Genomic DNA, 17,682 nt, shown 5'->3' on the forward strand with positions numbered 1-17,682 from the left:
AAACGGTTTGTGTCCGTTCTTACTCACTGCACCCACGTTGCAGCTATTGTCACTGAACAGCTCCTTTGCCTGCAACTTCACAGTCTCTGTAGCCCTACACAGTGCTATGGCTTTTCCCAGGTCTAGATCTTGCTCTCTTAGCAGTCTTTCCCTTAGACCATTATCTGGAATACCACACACCAGTCTGTCTTTTATCAGCGAGTCTGTCAGTCCCCCAAATTCACACGATTTGCTTCTGTTTCTCAGTTCAGTCACATACTGATCAATAGTATCACCCATTTTCTGTACACATGTGAAAAATCTGTGCCTCTCAAACGTCACGTTACGTTTAGGTATGCAGTAGGCCTCAAACTGTTCCATTATTTTATCTGACTTCATTTTGTCTCCATCAGCAACGAATGTGAAGTTATTATACACCTCCAGCGCTTCATCACCCACGACATGTAAGAACAGTGATGATTTATTTTTATTACTTTTCTCGTCAGCTCCGATTGCCGCTAAATACAACCCCACACGTTGTTTGAACCTCCTCCAATTTTCAGCCACATTACCTGTCAACTGAAGCGTCGCCGGTGGGTGTAAACCTTCCATTTTTTCACTTCATTAGCTATTCTCCAATGGTAAGCAACGATGTTCTCTTTTGGCTTGCTAATTTGTGGATAGCTGATTTAACTTCAGATTTTTTCTCTTCATCTCTTTCAATCACTTCTGACACCATGTATTGATTTCTTTGTGGGTTCAATGACGAGACATTTATGAAAGAGAATGTCTTTTAATCTAAAGTCTGTTCAACTCTTTATACAGCATTTACAGGAGACATCATGCTAGTGATGCATCTCGAATGAAACTGAAACTAAACTGAACTGCCTTGCTTGTCTCGGTCACATGCCCTCTGCTGGTCAGGCACAAGCAATCAATAGATGCAAACATGCTGTTAAGGCATCATAATCGAACAGGCAAATACCATCTCTATTTGCTGATATCATTACATACTCCAGCTGTGATCTCACCAATGCCCTATATAATTGCAGTAAGACGTCTTTACTCTTATACTCCAACCTCTTTGTAATAAATGCCAACATACCATTTGCTTTCCTAACTACTTGCTGTAACTGCATGTTAACTTACAGTGATTCGTGTACAAGGACACTCTGGTCCCTCTGAATACCAACATTTCCCAAACTCTCACCTTTTAAAAAGTATTCTGCTTTTCTATTTTTCCTACCAAAATGGATAACTTCACATCTCTTCGAATTATATTCCATCTGACTCATTCTTGCCCACTCACTTAACCTGTCTCTTTGTAGCCTCTTTTCATCCTCCTCACAGCTTACTTTCCTACCTAGCTTTGTATTGCCAGCAAACGTGAATACATTACACTTAGTCCCATCATCTAAGTCATTGATATAGATTGTAAATAGCTAAGGCCCATGCACTGACCATTGCGGTACCACTAGTTACAGCCTGCCTACCCAAAAATGACCTGTTTATTCCTACTCTCTGTTTTCTGTCCGTTAACCAATCCTCAATCCATGCTAATATATTACCCCCAACCCCATGAGCCCTAATTTTGTGTAATAGCCTCTTGTGTGGCATCTTATCGAATGCTTTTTGAAAATCCAAATACTCTACATCCACTGGTTCCCCTTTATCTACCTATTCATGGAATATGTATGTGGCCAATTTTTCTTCCTATCTGCAGTACATTACATTTATATTCTATTGTGCCCACCTACATAATTTGTCCAAATTATTTTGTATTTCCTGAGTTACCTTTTATAATCAGCCGGCCCATATTGAGTGTCTGTATCCAAGCTGTTGATATACATAACATAACATAAGAAGTAGGAGCAGGAGTAGGCCATACGGCCCCTCGGGCCTGCTCCGCCATTCAATAGGATCATGGCTGATCCGAACCTAGACTCACGTCCACTTCCCTGCCCTCTCCCCGTAGCCCCTAATTCCCTTATCTGCTAGGAAACTGTCTATCTCCATTTTAAATTTATTTAATGTTGCAGCTTCCACAGCTCTCTGGGGTAGCAAATTCCATAGATTTACTACCCTCTGAGTGAAGAAGTTTCTCCTCATCTCAGTTTTGAAAGGGCAGCCCCTTATTCTTAGATTATGCCCCCTAGTTCTAGTCTCACCCATCAGTGGAAACATCCTCACCGCATCCACCCAATCAAGCCCCCTCACAATCTTATATGTTTCGATAAGATCACCTCTCATTCTTCTGAACTCCAATGAGTAGAGTCCCAACCTACTCAACCTTTCCTCATACGTCAACCCCCTCATCTCCGGAATCAACCGAGTGAACCTTCTCTGAACCGCCTCGAGAGCAAGTATATCTTTTCTTAAATATGGAAACCAAAACTGCACTCAGTATTCCAGGTGTGGCCTCACCAATACCCTGTATAACTGCAGCAAGACTTCCCTGTTTTTATACTCCATCCCCCTTGCAATAAAAGCCAAGATTCCATTGGCCTTCCTGATCACCTGCTGCACCTGCATACTAACTTTTTGTGTTTCATGCACCAGGACCCCCAGATCCCTTTGTACTGTAGCACTTTGCAGTTTCTCTCCATTTAGATAATAACTTGCTCTTTGATTTTTTCTGCCAAAGTGCATAACCTCACAAACAGGAGGGGGTCCCTTGGACACCCCACTCAGCACTCCTCCCACCCCTTCCGAAATACCCAAGCTAACTAGTATCTGTTGTTTTCTACTCTTTAGATCGTTTATTTTTTATTCCCAAGAGTTACCCTGGATCCCCATAGCTTGGAGCTTTACTAGTAGAATTTTGGGATGGGACTTTGTCAACTGCTTTTTGGAAATCCTGATCCACTTGGAATGTTATTTTCTCATAAAAAAGTAAGGAGGTTGGTCATACAGGATTCTCCTATTTTAAATCAATTTGACTAATGTTTACAAGGTTATTATTGTACAAATACTCCTCACATTTACTACTGGTAATATACTCCATTACTTTACACATTATAGAAGTAAGTCTGAACATACATTAAGACAGACAGGGAAAGACTGGCTGGTCCCAAACAATCATAATGCAATTAAGCACCATGACCATCAGTGATTCTCTGTTTCCTTTGCACATTTCACTTACCTTCTCCTTGGAAACATTGTGCCCATCCTCATTGACATGGGTCCACTGGATCTTCATGAAATGAAGAAAGATCTCCAGCCAGGATGCTGTCATGGAGACCCAGTCCCTGACTGCATGACGTTTTATGTCCTCCAGATTTTCAATGCTTCCATTCATCTTCTCTTCATCCTCGGCTGGCCTATCTGCTGCTCAGTCTGCCAGGTATCACTTTCCTGCAGGACGCTCTTTGTCCTCATCGATCTCGTACAGCAGGTCTATCCTTATATGGCAGTGGCACCGTCTCTCCTTCACAAAACTCTTTCAGCTTCACTCACTGGTTAGCAGTCACCTTCTCCATCTCCTTGTCATCTAGACCTTGCCGCAGGTAGTCACCAATGTCCTGTTTGTCACCCTTTTTGAGAATGTGCACTACATTAACCTATTTCCAATCTCTTGGTACCTTCCCAGTGTTCAACAACTCCGCTACTGTTACAGATAAATACCATCTACCTTACCTTTCTCCTTGGAGGATTTGTAAAAGTTGTTTATCCACTATGTTAATGATGATTCATTTGTTAATCCATTTAGGCTCATGCTTGTTTAGTCATTGCTTGTAGATCCTAGATATGCATTTATCCTGCTTACTCGTCATTGTGCTTTTAATGGTGCTCCACTTGTCTTGAACTGAATTATTGTACTAGAATGTCCTTGCATTGTTTCTCTTGAGACCCTCTTCCCTGTATTCTCATGAAACATCCATCATTTGCAGATTTATAAATTTAATAAAACAAACAGCTTTAAAGGAAGATATTAGTCAGCAGTTCTGAAGCCCTCCTCTCCTTTCCTTTCTTCTAACACCAATATTAATTCACAGTCTGAAATAATATATCGATGTGAAAGTATTTAATTTTATTATTTCTTTTTTCCTATTTGATTGTCAAGATGTGTGGGAATAGAATAATTTTCATTTCAGGTATCCAGTGACAGCATCAAGTACTCCCACTCCTAGGTCGGGTGTAGCCCTTCCCTCGGGGCTGCACCTTGACTTGGTGAAAAGGCTTGTATGCTCCTATGACTCATGAAGATAGCGACAACTCCCATATTGACTATACATTTAACGCCTGCGCTAAGTGTTTGCGCGCGCCTGCGAGCGCAAGCAGATCATGACGCCATTTCATTGTGCAACGCCTTTTCGGGGCGCCTGAGCGGATATTGGGTGGCGCCCGGAGCCTTTACGCCTAGCGCTATTAGTGACAGTTCAAAGGAGCATTAGCAGGCCCTTCTCGGAGTCGGGGGGCGCTATTTAAAGGGGACAGCTCTAGTACAGAAGCTTCAGCCACTTGGTCTGTTCATTGCGATCGTTGGTGGAGAGAGTTGGTGAGCTACTGTGGAGCAGAGTTTTTGGAATTTAGCATTAGAGTATTTGGGACCCTCAAACCTGTCCGGAGCAGTTGGAGCACTAGACCTAACAGCCTTTTGACCAACTGGCATCGGAATGGGAGATGCTTTGGAGGGCCACGGCCTCATGGCCGAATACTATGAAGGGGCAGAGAGATGGCGGGAGAGAGGGCCGGGATTGGCCAGAAGGAGGAGGGGCAATGGAGGTCGGCCAATCCGAGGGCATGCTGCGAGGGTCTTTAGGCAGCAGGTGTCATACCTTGACATGTCAGAGGAGCAGTGTGTGCGAAGGCTCCGATTCGGGATGGACGTTGTTACTGAGCTGTGCCACCTGCTTGCTGAGGATCTGCAGCCGCGTCTACGGTGCATGACCTCTCTGTCGGTGGCCGCTAAACTGACTGTTGGCCTCAATTTTTATGGCAACGGATCCTTTCAGTGAGCCATTGGGGACATCGCGAATATCTCTCAGGTTGCAGTCCACTGCTGCATCCGGCAAGTTACAGCTGCCCTTTATAGGCGAAGGCGTCAATTCATCACCTTCCCTCTGACCCTGGAGAAGCAGGCGGAGGAGGAGGAGGAGGAGGAGCATGCGGACGAGGAGGAGGAGGAGGAGGAGGAGGGAGATGGAAGGGCTCCTGAAAGTGGAAGGGCCATCTGTCACAGGCTCATGAGGACTCGTATCGAGGCCTCTCTGGCGGAATGATGAGTGTCTTAACTGCTGCGCACTTTGGATGTTTCAAAGCCTCTGAAGGCCAGCATCACTGTAATTAGTCACGTACACCATAGCACATTTAAACTTCTCTTTATTGTCACAAAAGTCTTTCATTACAGCAAAACAACGTCATGTCAACAGAAACCATAACTAACAAAATAACAGTTAACTCTTCGGCAAAGCCGCCAAACTAAACAAACTATTTCCAACAATTCCAACAGGTGAGGGTCTCCTTGATTTTGGCCAAAGAAACATCTCAGCACCTCCCTCTACTGCTGGCCCCTTGATGGAGAACGACTTCTCTTTCGCGCTCGGCCCCTTCCCTCCCTGCTGCTCCTACGTAATTGAACCCCAGTGGCGGGGTGAAGGCTGGGGGACGCCTGCTGACTGTCTGGAAGTGCAGAAGCCCCTGAGAGACGGCCTGGCCGACCTCTGGGCTTGGAGGGTGCGGACGCAGGATGCTTGATCTGAGCATGGCTGGAAGCAGTGTGCACTGCAGGTGGTGGCAGCTGCACTGCAGACGTGCCAGCGCTGGCAAGTGGAATGGTCACCTGCCGAGAGAGGACACCTGCACCATTGTCGGACGACACACTGGCTCTCTGAGGTGACCGGCTCGGCTCATCCGCCACAATCGTATGCTCCACTGATTCCTGGCCTTGTGTGGGACTGGAAGGGCCCGGGTGATCCTAGCTGATGCAGATAGGGTGGCTGCAGTGAGAGTTCGCGTTGCCTCAATCTGGGTGTGGACGAGGCCGGCAAGTGACTGTGTGGCAGCAGTGAGGACCTGTGAGCCAGGTGCCAGTGCTTCGGAGTTCTTTCCATTGCTTCGGACAAGGCCGGTGCTGACCGCTCCACTGCCTCGGACAAGCCCTGCACAGACCTTTCCAGGGATTGTCCGAAGCCCTGAACAGTCCTTTCCATAGCGGCCTCGAAGCCCTGGACAGTCCTCTCCATTGTTGGCCCAAAGCCCTCGACAGACCTCTCCATTGTTGCCCCGAAGCCCTGGAGAGTCCTCTCCATTGCTGGCCCGAAGCCCTGGAGAGTCCTCTCCATTGTTGCCCCGAAGCCCTGGAGAGTCCTGTCCATTGTTGCCCCGAAGCCCTGGAGAGTCCTGTCCATTGTTGCCCTGAAGTCCAACACACTCTTTGCCAGTGTATCTATTGACTGAGGCATCCTCCCCACTGCAGCCATCAGCTCAGTGTGCCTGAGCCGGGCCTGGGTGCTCATTTCAGCCAGGCGACGCACCTCCTCTGCACTCTGTGCAGCAGTCATCACTACCTGCCTTTCCCTCCGGGGAGATGGTGGCCGAACTTGCCTACCCCCCTTGCGTTGCTGCATGCCGCTTGGTCCGGCAACTGCCTGATCCTCAGAGCCCCCTCCCCTCCCCTCCAGGGAACTACTATCCCCAGTCTGTACATGTGTATGCTCCCCTGAGATTGGAACGGATGGTCTGGCTTCCTCCTGATCCTCGCCTCCGGAGGCACTGGCACTGGCAGCTTCAGGGCGTGGAGCCCCAGTTGGTGATGCATCATCTGAAAGCAGGGAGGTGGAAGAGTGGCTTTAGCAAAAGGACAGGTTGGCGGAAAGGCATGGCACACTGCGGCACACTGAGGAAGCATGCTGGCGGGGATCAAGTGGAAGGAGACAGCTGCAAAAGGTGAGAGCCTTACCCTCGCTGTCGAGAATGGGGTCGGCAGCTGCAGTGGTAACAGGACCAGACAGATGTCCTCCAAGAATCTGGTGCACTCTCTCCTCGAGATCCGTGAGAGTGACCACTTGTGGAGGTCCGCCACCGGTTCGACGCTGCTCCTTTCGCATCGTCGCCAGCTTGGACTGCAGGGAAAAGAAGGGGAAGTTCTGTAACATGATGCCTTGAGAGATCATCTCATGCCCCCCATGGTGCAAGAGCCCTTACATGATGCCTTGAGAGATCATCTGATGCCCCCCATGGTGCAAGAGCCCTTACATGTGGCCTTGAGTGAAATGTCCATGTGTGTGCCCAGAAAGGGCCATGGGTGCTTGCTGACAGATGGCCATTGGGGCATCATGGCAACAGGGTCCTCGAAGTTAGGTGCAGATGGAGGGAATCAGAAGTTTGCATAACCAACACTCACCCTAACGACCTGAGTGAGGTCGTTGAATTTCTTCCTGCACTGAACAGGGGTCCTGGTCGCCATGCTGTTGGAGTTGACCCTCTGAGAAACCTCCCTCCAAGATCGCCGGTAAGCCTTTTGATTCGGCCTCTTGCCATTGCCAGGATACAGAACATCTCGACGGCGCTCAACTGCAGACACCAACTGGTCCAGAGCCTCAGTGCTGAAGCGCTCTGCTCTCTGTCTCACCTTCTCCATCCTCACCAAGTTTCCTGCGCCAGAGAAGGGCGAGCGCCGATTCTGAGGCCTACAGGGCGTTGAGTGTAGCTGCTCAGGCTGACTGACCCACCCCTTTAAGAGCCGGCCGGTGCCTGGAAGTCTCGTGGTCCTCCGGTAATTGAGATCACCTGCGCTGCGCCCGTCCGCGCTGATATTGGGTAGCGCCTGAACTTTTGCCCCTTAGGAGCCCCGTGCAATGTCTGAGTTAGCGCCTCAATCCCCTTTGAGAGCGATGCAACCCAATATCTCGCCAGGCAGCGATAAGTTTCGTCTGGCTATAAACTTTGCGCAGTGCCAGTTCTAACGCCTCAAGCGGGGCTATACCCAATTTCTAGGCCAGAGAGCTATGCTGGCCAGAGTATAACTTCTGTTAGGGCCACTCCAGCCAGATATGTCAAAAGGTAGGAGCCAAAATAGAGGTAATCCACCAGTTCTCCTGGTAGGAGGTTGTGAGTCAGACTAATGACCTGTCCACATAGAAATGCCTTTCGTTACAGAACCAAGCCGAGTCTGTTACAGACTTGCAAATATTAACATCAGCTGTGGAGAACCACAATTTGCTGGATGTAAGGCAAGATGATACTCTAATCAGAGTCAAATATATTTCTCTGGACAGACACAGTGGAAGGAATGGGTTGCCTCATGTGCCACTAGACACAGGAGGTTCTAACTAACTAACTCAGGTATAGCACAGCCAAATGTAGAGCAAAGCTTCCTCCACTCTGCTCCAACAATATACTTTGCCCCCAACCACAGAAAAGCACCATCTACTACAATAGTGTGGCATTATTTCTTCTTCCCACAACAACCATCTTTGGGCTAGTCTGAGCAACATTGCTAAGTAGTACAGTACTAACTTGGAGAAATGTTTTGCCCACAAGGAGAACAAGATTGAGGCAACCCATTTAACACAGGATCCTTACAGCAGTAACAACAAGAACTTGCATTTAATATAGAAACATTGTTCCAAATGCTTCACAGAGGCATAAGGGAAGATAATGAATGCTGAGATATCAGGAGGGCTGTTCGAAAGCTTGGTCAAACAGGTGGATTTTCAAGAGGTTCTTCCAAGAGGAGATGTTTAGAGAATGAATTCCATGAATGTGGAATCAAGGCAGCGGAAGGCATGGACACAACTAGTGGGGTAAAGGGAGGGAGAGAATGCACAAGAGGCTGGAGTCAGAGGAACCAAGGGGGAGAAATTCAGTATTGCCCCGTTTGGGGCGTACGTATCGGCCGGGCGCGAAATTTTGCGCTCGGCGCAAATTATCGCCGCCCACTGCTAAATTGGCCTCCTTCACCCCACGACTGTCTTAAGGCGCAAAGGCAGAGGAGCGAGGCGTTACCTCTGAGTGCGGGCGCAGTGCAAGTGCTCAGTTAGTGATTGCACACAGACATGCTGGCGCCGGTCAGCTCTTAAAGGGGAGGGTTGATCTTGAATTGCAGCCACACCCTGCGCATCGGAGCCCTGAATCTCGGCCTGGACAGACCTGTTGCCACATACTTAAGCCAAGGGCCATGGAGAGGGCCAGGGAGCGAGCGCAGCGGTTCAGCGAGGGGGCCTTGGAGGCTCTGGTTGGCGCGGTGGAGCGCAGGCGATCTCTCCTGTACCCAGACAGTGGCAGGAGGCCGCTGCCCAGTGACTACCGAAAAGCTTGGAGGGAGGGGGCTCACAGAGTGACCTCCAGCAGCATGGTGCCTAGGACCCCTGTGCAATGCAGGAAGAAGTTCAACGACCTCACTTGGGTCATCAGGGTGAGTGCCCTTTTCAGAATCCTCTTCATCCCTGCATCTCGACCTCACTTTTTGGCCAAAGGGCCCTGAAAGCCCCAATGCCCAGCATTCATTCAACACCTATGGCCCTTTCAGGAAACTCACACACACTTTCAGCACTTTGCACACTATAAGGGCTATTCGACCATGGGAGGCATTGCAGCTAAGGTCAGGGCTGCACACTGTAAGGGCTATTCAACCATGAGAGGCATTGCAGCCAAGATCAGGGCTGCACACTGTAAGGGCTATTTGACCATGGGAGGTATTGCAGCCAAGATCAGGGCTGCACACTGTAAGGGCTATTCGACCATGGGAGGCATTGCAGCCAAGATCAGGGCTGCACACTGTAAGGGCTATTCAACCATGAGAGGCATTGCAGCCAAGATCAGGGCTGCACACTGTACTCAGACCCCGTCCTTTCTCTTGCAGGAAAAGCTGGTGCATAATAGGAGGCAGCAGCAACAGACCAGGGTGGCCAGCCTCACCTTCAAGCCCTGACCGATCTGGAGCAGCGAGTCCAACGGATTATGGCAGGCCGGATGCTTGGCCCCGTCGCCACTGGAGATGCCGACCCCATTATGGACAGCAACTGTAAGGTCATCACCTTTTTGACCTCTCTCCTTCCACTTGTTCCTCACACCAGCATCCTTTGCCACTTTCGAGCCAAATCAGTACATTGCAGCACTCGTGCCTCCCTTGCTGCCACCCTGTCCTCACGCTAAAGCCACTCTTGTATCTCCCTGCTTTCAGATGCTGATTCACCAGGTGAGGAGGCGGGCCCTCAAGCTGCCACTGTGAGGGATTCTGAAGGCAACAACGAGGAGGAAGCCGGACCATCAGTGCCACCCTCAGCCGAGGCAGCCCATGGCCATAATGGGGACACGCCTTCCCTGGAGGGGAGCAAGGGGGAATGGTCTGAGGAGGGTGAAGCTCCGGGGCCCAGCGGGCTGCAGCAGTGTGAGGGGGGTAGGGAAGCTCAGAGGCCATCTCCCTGGAGGGAGAGTCTGGCTTCGAGTCCTGCTGCACTGAGCGCGGACGAGGTGCGGGTCCTCGCTGAAATGAGCGCCCAGGCGGAGCACAGGCACACTGAGCTCATGGCTGCAGTGGCAAGGATGCCAGATTCCATTGAGTCACTGGCAAGGAGTGTCCAGGGCTTTGGCGCAGCACAGGCAAGGATTGTTCAGGTCTTCGGCGCAGCACAGGCAGCTGCCACGCAATTGCTAAGTGCTGCAATGCAGTCAGTGGCTGGTCTCATGCAGACGCAGATTGAGGCCACACGAGCACTGACTGCTGCCACCCTCGCTGGATCGGGCAGGATTCCCCGGGGCCCTCACCGTGCCGCAGCAGGCCAGAAATCTGTGCTCCAGCAGATTGCTCCGCATGCTGCAGTGCTGCCCCGTGGGAGTGCCAGTGTGTCGGCTGAACAGGGAGTTGCTGTCCTCTCTCAGGATGTCAGCATTCCTGCTGCCAGCACTGTCACTTCTCCTCTGCAGCTGCCACCACCGGTAGGACAGACTGCTGCCGCCCATACAGAGTTGGAGCAGTCAGCAGCCGGGCCCTCCAGGCCCAGAGCTGGTCCAGGCCGTCCCTCAAGGGCATCTGCAGCCTCAGTTTCTGACACCCAGCAGCCTTCCCCCAGCCTTGCTGCAGCCACTGGGGTCCCATTATGGAGGAGCTGCAGGGTGGGAAGGGGCCAATCTCGCAAGCGAAGCAGATCACCCTCGAAGGGCAAAAGTAGGAGGTGTGGCAAAATGTTGTTAATTGTTTTATTGAAGGCCGAGGATCGTGGTCATATTTTTGTTACTGTTTTGGTCATTGTCTCCAGGTTGTGAGAGCCAGTTATGTGACTGACTGTTTTTTTGGGGGTTTCTTTCTATTACTTTGTCATGCGGGAAGGGTACACAGTTTGTTAAATAAAGAAGTGTCTTTATTCAGAATGTGCATGTTTGCTCTTTGAACTAATTGTTGCCTTGACCGGCTTAGGGGTTGCGGCACGGTTCCATTCAGGTTCTTTGAATGGCAGAAGCCATTCCCTCAGAGGGGGCCTAGAAGCGACTTGCTATAAGCCGCTGACGGATGTGTGATGAAATATTCCATTCATCACTCATCAGTATTTCTCTGCCTGTGACTGTGGTTGGTTTCAGTTTCATTTCCATTGTATTGTACTGTGTGTAGGGCTCCGCCCATACCTGGCTCCTATGTAAGCTGGCCCAGCCTGCAGCACATCCAGTACGGCAGACCTCTGGATGGAAGATACATTCTCCTCTGTGTGTTACCTTCTAAGTCAATAAAAGCCTTGTTTTGTTTCGCTAACATCGAGTCTCGGATTTATTGAGGCACATCAATTTTATTGACTTAATTTTCAACACAATGGATCAACTCTTGAAACCTGAACGTTTGGATTTGGACCAGCATGCTTCGGACGCATCGGCACGCTTCGGACACTGGTTTATGTGTATGGAATTCTTCCTGGACAATTCCGCAGCCGTCAAAGACGCTACGGACGCTGCGAGTATGAAACTCGGAATTCTGCGGAATTGGGTAAGCCACTGGGTTTACCCCCTCATCCAAGACGCCGACACGTACCCGGCCGCCTGCGACATCTTAAAGGCGCATTACCAGCAGCCTGCGAATGAGGTGTATGCTAGGCATCTGCTTGCTACTCGCGCACAGCGACCTGGGGAATCGGTGGAGGAGTTCCTAGGCACCCTGAAAACGCTTGGCAAAGACTGCAAGTGCCAAGATGTAAAAGCCGCAGTGTACACTGACGAGCTTGTTCACGATGCCTTTATCACAGGCCTCAGCTCCACTTACATCCGGCAGAGACTGCTGGAAAAAACGGGATTGGACCTGAAACAGGCTGCGGACACAGCACGATCCCTGGATGTGGCCCAGAGAAACTCGGACGCCGACTCTTCAGCCCGCGCCGTCCACGCCGCCACGTGTGCACCAAGGGCACCGCCATCTTGGAAGGCATCTTCCCCGCCCGGCAGCCCGACAGCGTCGGGGCCCCGCTCTCCCCCCAGAAGCCCTACGACAGCTGCGACGCGTCGGGGACCCAACTGCTACTTCTGCGGGCAGCCGAAGCACACCAGAAACCTGTGCCCGGCGAAAGGCACCACCTGCTTTAAGTGCGGTAAGAAGGGGCACTTCGGGAAGGTGTGCAGAGGGAACCCCGCCGGAAAACCCGCCACCGCCGCATGTGCGCCGTGGGAGCGGCCATCTTGGACGCCATCTTGCCCGACCTCGTGGGGTCCGCCATCTTATGAGCAGACAGCATGGACGCCATCTTGTCTCGATCAGGGCCCTACAGTGGCATCGGTCACAGTGGACCAGACCAGGCCGCACCCGCTATCCAAATCAATGGTGGACATTGAGGTAAACGGGTGCAGGGTTAAATGTTTAATTGACAGTGGAAGCACGGAGAGTTTTATCCACCCTGAACTGGTACAACAACTCTCCCTAAAGGTGGTCCCTACTCGGGGTACCATCTCTATGGCTGATAAAACCCAGACATCGACCATTATGGGTTACTGCACGGTACAATTGTCCGTTAACGGAACTGTATACGATAATTTTAAAGTATTAATCATGAAGAATCTATGTGCGAGCGTGATCTTGGGCCTGGATTTCCAGTGCTACCACCAAAGCATCACGCTCAATTACGGTGGGTCCCAGCCGCCCCTCACAGTGTGCGGTCTGGCTACCCTGAAGGTAAAGCCGCCTTCGCTATTCGCGAACCTTACCCCTAACTGACGGCCAATAGCGACCAAAAGCAGGAGGTACAGCTGGGAGGACAGGCGGTTTATCGCGACCGAGGTAGACAGGCTCCTGAAAGAGCGCATTATTGAACGCAGCAATAGCCCGTGGCGCGCCCAAGTGGTGGTGGTAAGGGGTAGCGAGAAGAAATGGATGGTGATCGACTATAGCCAAACGATCAACAGGTACACCCAACTAGACGCCTACCCGCTACCCCGCATATCAGAAATGGTGAACCAAATCGCCCAATACCAGGTGTTCTCCACCATCGACCTCAAGTCAGCGTACCACCAGCTCCCTATCAGACCAGAGGACCGCCTGTACGCCGCCTTCGAGGTGAACGGACGCCTCTACCAATTCCTCAGAGTCCCCTTTGGGGTGACGAATGGGGTCTCGGTCTTCCAGAGGGAGATGGACCGCATGGTCGATGACCACCACTTGCAGGCAACCTTCCCCTACCTCGACAACGTCACCATCTGCGGTCACAACCAGCAGGATCACGACTCGAACCTCGAGAGGTTCCTGAAAACCGCACATAAACTCAACCTCACCTACAACGAGGACAAGTGCGTTTACAACACCACGCGCCTCTGCATACTAGGCAGCGTGGTGGAGAATGGGGAAATCGGACCAGACCCCGACCGATTGCGCCCCCTACGGGAGCTGCCCCTGCCCAACACTCCCAAAGCCCTGAAAAGGTGCCTGGGGTTATTTTCTTATTATTCCCAATGGGTCCCCAACTACTCCGACAAAGCCCGCCCCCTCTTGAAAGCATCCTCTTTTCCGCTCTCTGCTGAGGCCCATGCCGCCTTCAAAAGCATTAAGCAGGATATTGAGCGGGCCACGCTACAGGCAGTGGACGAGAACACTCCCTTTCAAGTGGAAAGTGATGCGTCTGACTTTGCCTTGGCGGCCACCCTCAACCAGGCGGGGCGGCCCGTAGCTTTCTTCTCGAGGACCCTCCAAGGGCCCGAGATCAGACACTCCTCCGTAGAAAAGGAGGCCCAAGCCATCGTGGAGGCAGTGCGCCACTGGCGCCACTACCTAGCCGGCAAACGCTTCACCCTACTTACCGACCAGCGGTCGGTAGCGTTTATGTTCAATAATAAACAGAGGGGGAAGATTAAAAATGATAAGATTCTTAGGTGGCGGATCGAGCTCTCCACCTTCGATTATGACATCATTTACCGGCCAGGGGCCCTTAACAAATCCCCCGACGCCCTCTCACGAGGGATGTGTGCCAGCGCCACCGGGGATCGGCTACAGACCCTCCACAATGACCTCTGCCACCCAGGGGTCACGCGGCTGTTCCACTTCATAAAGTCCCGCAACTTACCCTACTCGATTGAGGAAGTTCGGTCCCTGACCAGGAACTATCGCACTTGCGCTGAGTGCAAGCCTTGGTTCTACCGCCCAGATAGAGCCCACTTAATCAAAGCTACACGGCCCTTTGAGCGGCTCAGCTTAGATTTCAAGGGCCCCCTCCCATCCGTCGACCGCAATGTTTACTTCCTGAACATTGTGGACGAATACTCTCGTTTCCCATTCGCCTTCCCCTGCCCAGACATGACCAGCGCCACGGTCATTAAATGCCTCAACAGCCTGTTCTGCCTGTTCGGTATGCCGAGCTACATCCATACGGATAGGGGGGCGTCCTTCATGAGTGAAGAGCTACGCCAGTACATGCTGTCCAGGGGGATCGCCACGAGCCGTACCACCAGCTACAACCCCCGGGGTAACGGTCAAGTGGAGCGAGAGAACGGGACAGTATGGAAAGCAGTCACTCTAGCTCTAAGGACCAAAGGCCTCCCTATCTCCCGCTGGCAGGAAGTCCTCCCAGATGTGCTCCATTCGATACGGTCGCTATTGTGTACTGCCACTAATGCCACGCCTCACGAGCGAATGTTTGTCTTTCCCCGGAAATCCACCTCAGGCGTATCCATGCCGTCATGGCTCTCCACCCCAGGTCCGGTATTCGTGCGAAGGCATGTGAGGGGCCACAAGACGGACCCTCTCGTGGAGTCAGTGCACCTACTCCACGCCAACCCCCAATACGCGTATGTCCGGCACGCCGACGGAAGGGAGGACACCGTGTCCATAAAAGACGTCGCCCCAGCCAGTAACGACAACAACCACGACAACAGCAGCAACAACGACCACAGCAACTCTTACCCACCCACTACTCTTTCAACACCCCCGGAAGAACATCGACCAATGGTACCCCCACCAACTACCCCTTCAACAACCCTGGCGGCACCCCCGGCAGAGACCCAGGAGGCCACCGGGGACACCCAGCCGACACCCGCGGCACCACAATAGCCACGTCGGTCGCAGAGGACTATCAAACCCCCGAACAGACTAAATCTATAGAAGGGGTGAATGTGATGAAATATTCCATTCATCACTCATCAGTATTTCTCTGCCTGTGACTGTGATTGGTTTCAGTTTCATTTCCATTGTATTGTACTGTGTGTAGGGCTCCGCCCATACCTGGCTCCTATGTAAGCTGGCCCAGCCTGCAGCACATCCAGTACGGCAGACCTCTGGATGGAAGATACATTCTCCTCTGTGTGTTACCTTCTAAGTCAATAAAAGCCTTGTTTTGTTTCGCTAACATCGAGTCTCGGATTTATTGAGGCACATCAGGACGGCCCTTGCACTTTCTGCCTCCCTCCCGTCTTGGTGCTGCTGCTGCTCCTCCTCCTCCTCTGCTGGTGCTCCAATGTCTGGTGGCATTGGCTGAGTCCTGAGGATTGCCAGGTTATGCAGCATGCAGCACACAACAACGAAGTGGGAGACTCGCTCAGGTGAGTACTGAAGGGCTCCTCCAGAATGGTCCAGACAGCGGAACCGTTGCTTGAGCACGCCGATTGTATGCTCAACGATGTTCCTGGTAGCTTGATGGCTCTCATTGTATCGTTCTTCAGCTGGGGTACTGGGCGAACGGAGCGGGGTCATCAGCCAGGTGCATAGAGGATAGCCCTTGTCCCCGAGAAGCCAGCCTCCTGGGTGAGCCGGGGCCTCGAAAAAGTCTGCCACAGAAGTCTGGCGCAGGATGAAGGCGTCGTGGCTGCTGCCTGGAAAGTGGGCATTGACAGCGAGTATCAGCTGTCTGTGGCCACAGACCAACTGGACATTCAACGAATGGAACCCCTTTCGGTTGCGGAAATCCTCGGCATTCTCTTGCGGCGTCCGCAAAGCCACATGCGTGCAGTCAATGGCGCCCTGCACCATGGGGAAGCCCGCTATTCTTGCAAAGCCCATTGCACGTTCTTGCTGCTTGTCCGGGGTCATGGGGAAGGAGATGTACTGTCGTCTCCTTTTAAAGAGGGCATTCATGACTTGACGGATGCAGCAATGCACCGCGAACTGGGAGGTATTGGCAATGTCCCCAGTAGTGGATTGAAAGGAGCCGGTGGCATAGAAGTTGAGAGCCACTGTTACCTTCACTGCCACCGACAGAGACGTCCTGCTCCTCAGTTGAGGCTGCAGATCTGGCTGAAGCAGGTGGCAGAGCTCAGTGACCACCTCCTTGCTGAATCGCAGCCTCCGAAAACTCTGCTCCTCAGACATATTGATGTATGAGAACTGTTAGCGGAAAACCCTGGGAGCGTAAGGTCTCGTGTGCCGACGCCTGTTGGCCCTCCTTCGTCTGGCCATGATTGGCACTCTCTGCATCTCTGTGCCCTCTCAATGTAATGGAGAAGCACGACGTTCCCATCCATTGCAGCCCCCATAATATGTGGCCACTCAAAGTTATGCCGGTGAAAAAGCAAAGCAACTACAAAGTTCTGGTCAGAAGCCAAAAGTACCTCAGCGAGCGCTGACTAAATGCAGAAATCTCTCTCCCTTTGTCTCTCTGCAAATCTCTCTCTCTCTCTCAGAAGGAGCGGTCCAAAAATGGCTACCACAAAGAAGGCAGGAAGAGCCCCCTTTAAATAGCACCCCCCCAGCCCCACAGCGACTGGGATCCGTTCCAGTCAACCTGTTGTTGGGAGCGACAGGCGGAAAGGAGGGGGGCGCCACTGAATTTCCGGTCTGGGGCGCCCCAAGGGCATTGCACTCTGAAATTACATCAGGATCTGCGTGCGCAGCTGAGCGGGCGTTGCAGCTTAGCACCGCCACTAAATGTCTGCTCAATTTTGCGAGAGGTGCAGGTATCGCCGCGCCCGGGCGCTAGCTGGTTCGCGCCCCACTTATCGCCCTCTTAAGGCGCTAACGGGTGGCGCAACCAACTGAATTTCTCCCCCCCAAGAGTTTGGGGGGGTGGTGGGGGCGGGGGGTGGGGGGAGCGGTTATAAACAGAATAAAATTTCTTCCCATCAGTTTGTTTGGATTTAAACTCAGATCATAATGGTGAAAGGCCAGTATCCAACCCACTGAACTACCTATTTTCCCAAAATGTTGCTGTTTTCAATAATAACATCTGTTGTCATTATCTATTGATATATTGGCCCAGAACATGGTGTCGGGGGCTTGCTGCGCGTGCAAGCCCCCGATGTGCACTTACCCGGTGCGCCGACATCTGAAACCTGGCCCGCAGTGGATTTCCTGTCACTGGCCCGGTT

The 17,682-nt window shown here is 51.8% G+C and overlaps 1 protein-coding gene across 1 annotated transcript in view; it reads left to right on the forward strand.

The window, feature by feature from the left end:
- The first annotated feature begins 4,042 nt into the window (after positions 1-4,042).
- The window catches only part of LOC147123331 (melatonin receptor type 1A), a 68,800-nt gene continuing 55,160 nt past the window's right edge, over positions 4,043-17,682 (forward strand). Inside the window, exon 1 of the mRNA XM_085965873.1 lies at positions 4,043-4,073. Coding sequence (XP_085821999.1) covers positions 4,043-4,073 — 31 coding nt within the window. The remainder of the gene's footprint in view (positions 4,074-17,682) is intronic.

The sequence above is a fragment of the Somniosus microcephalus genome, chromosome 2 (genome assembly GCF_052327205.1).
Source record: "Somniosus microcephalus isolate GS21.2 chromosome 2, FLI_Smic_1.0, whole genome shotgun sequence".
Classification (NCBI taxonomy): Eukaryota; Metazoa; Chordata; class Chondrichthyes; order Squaliformes; family Somniosidae; genus Somniosus; species Somniosus microcephalus.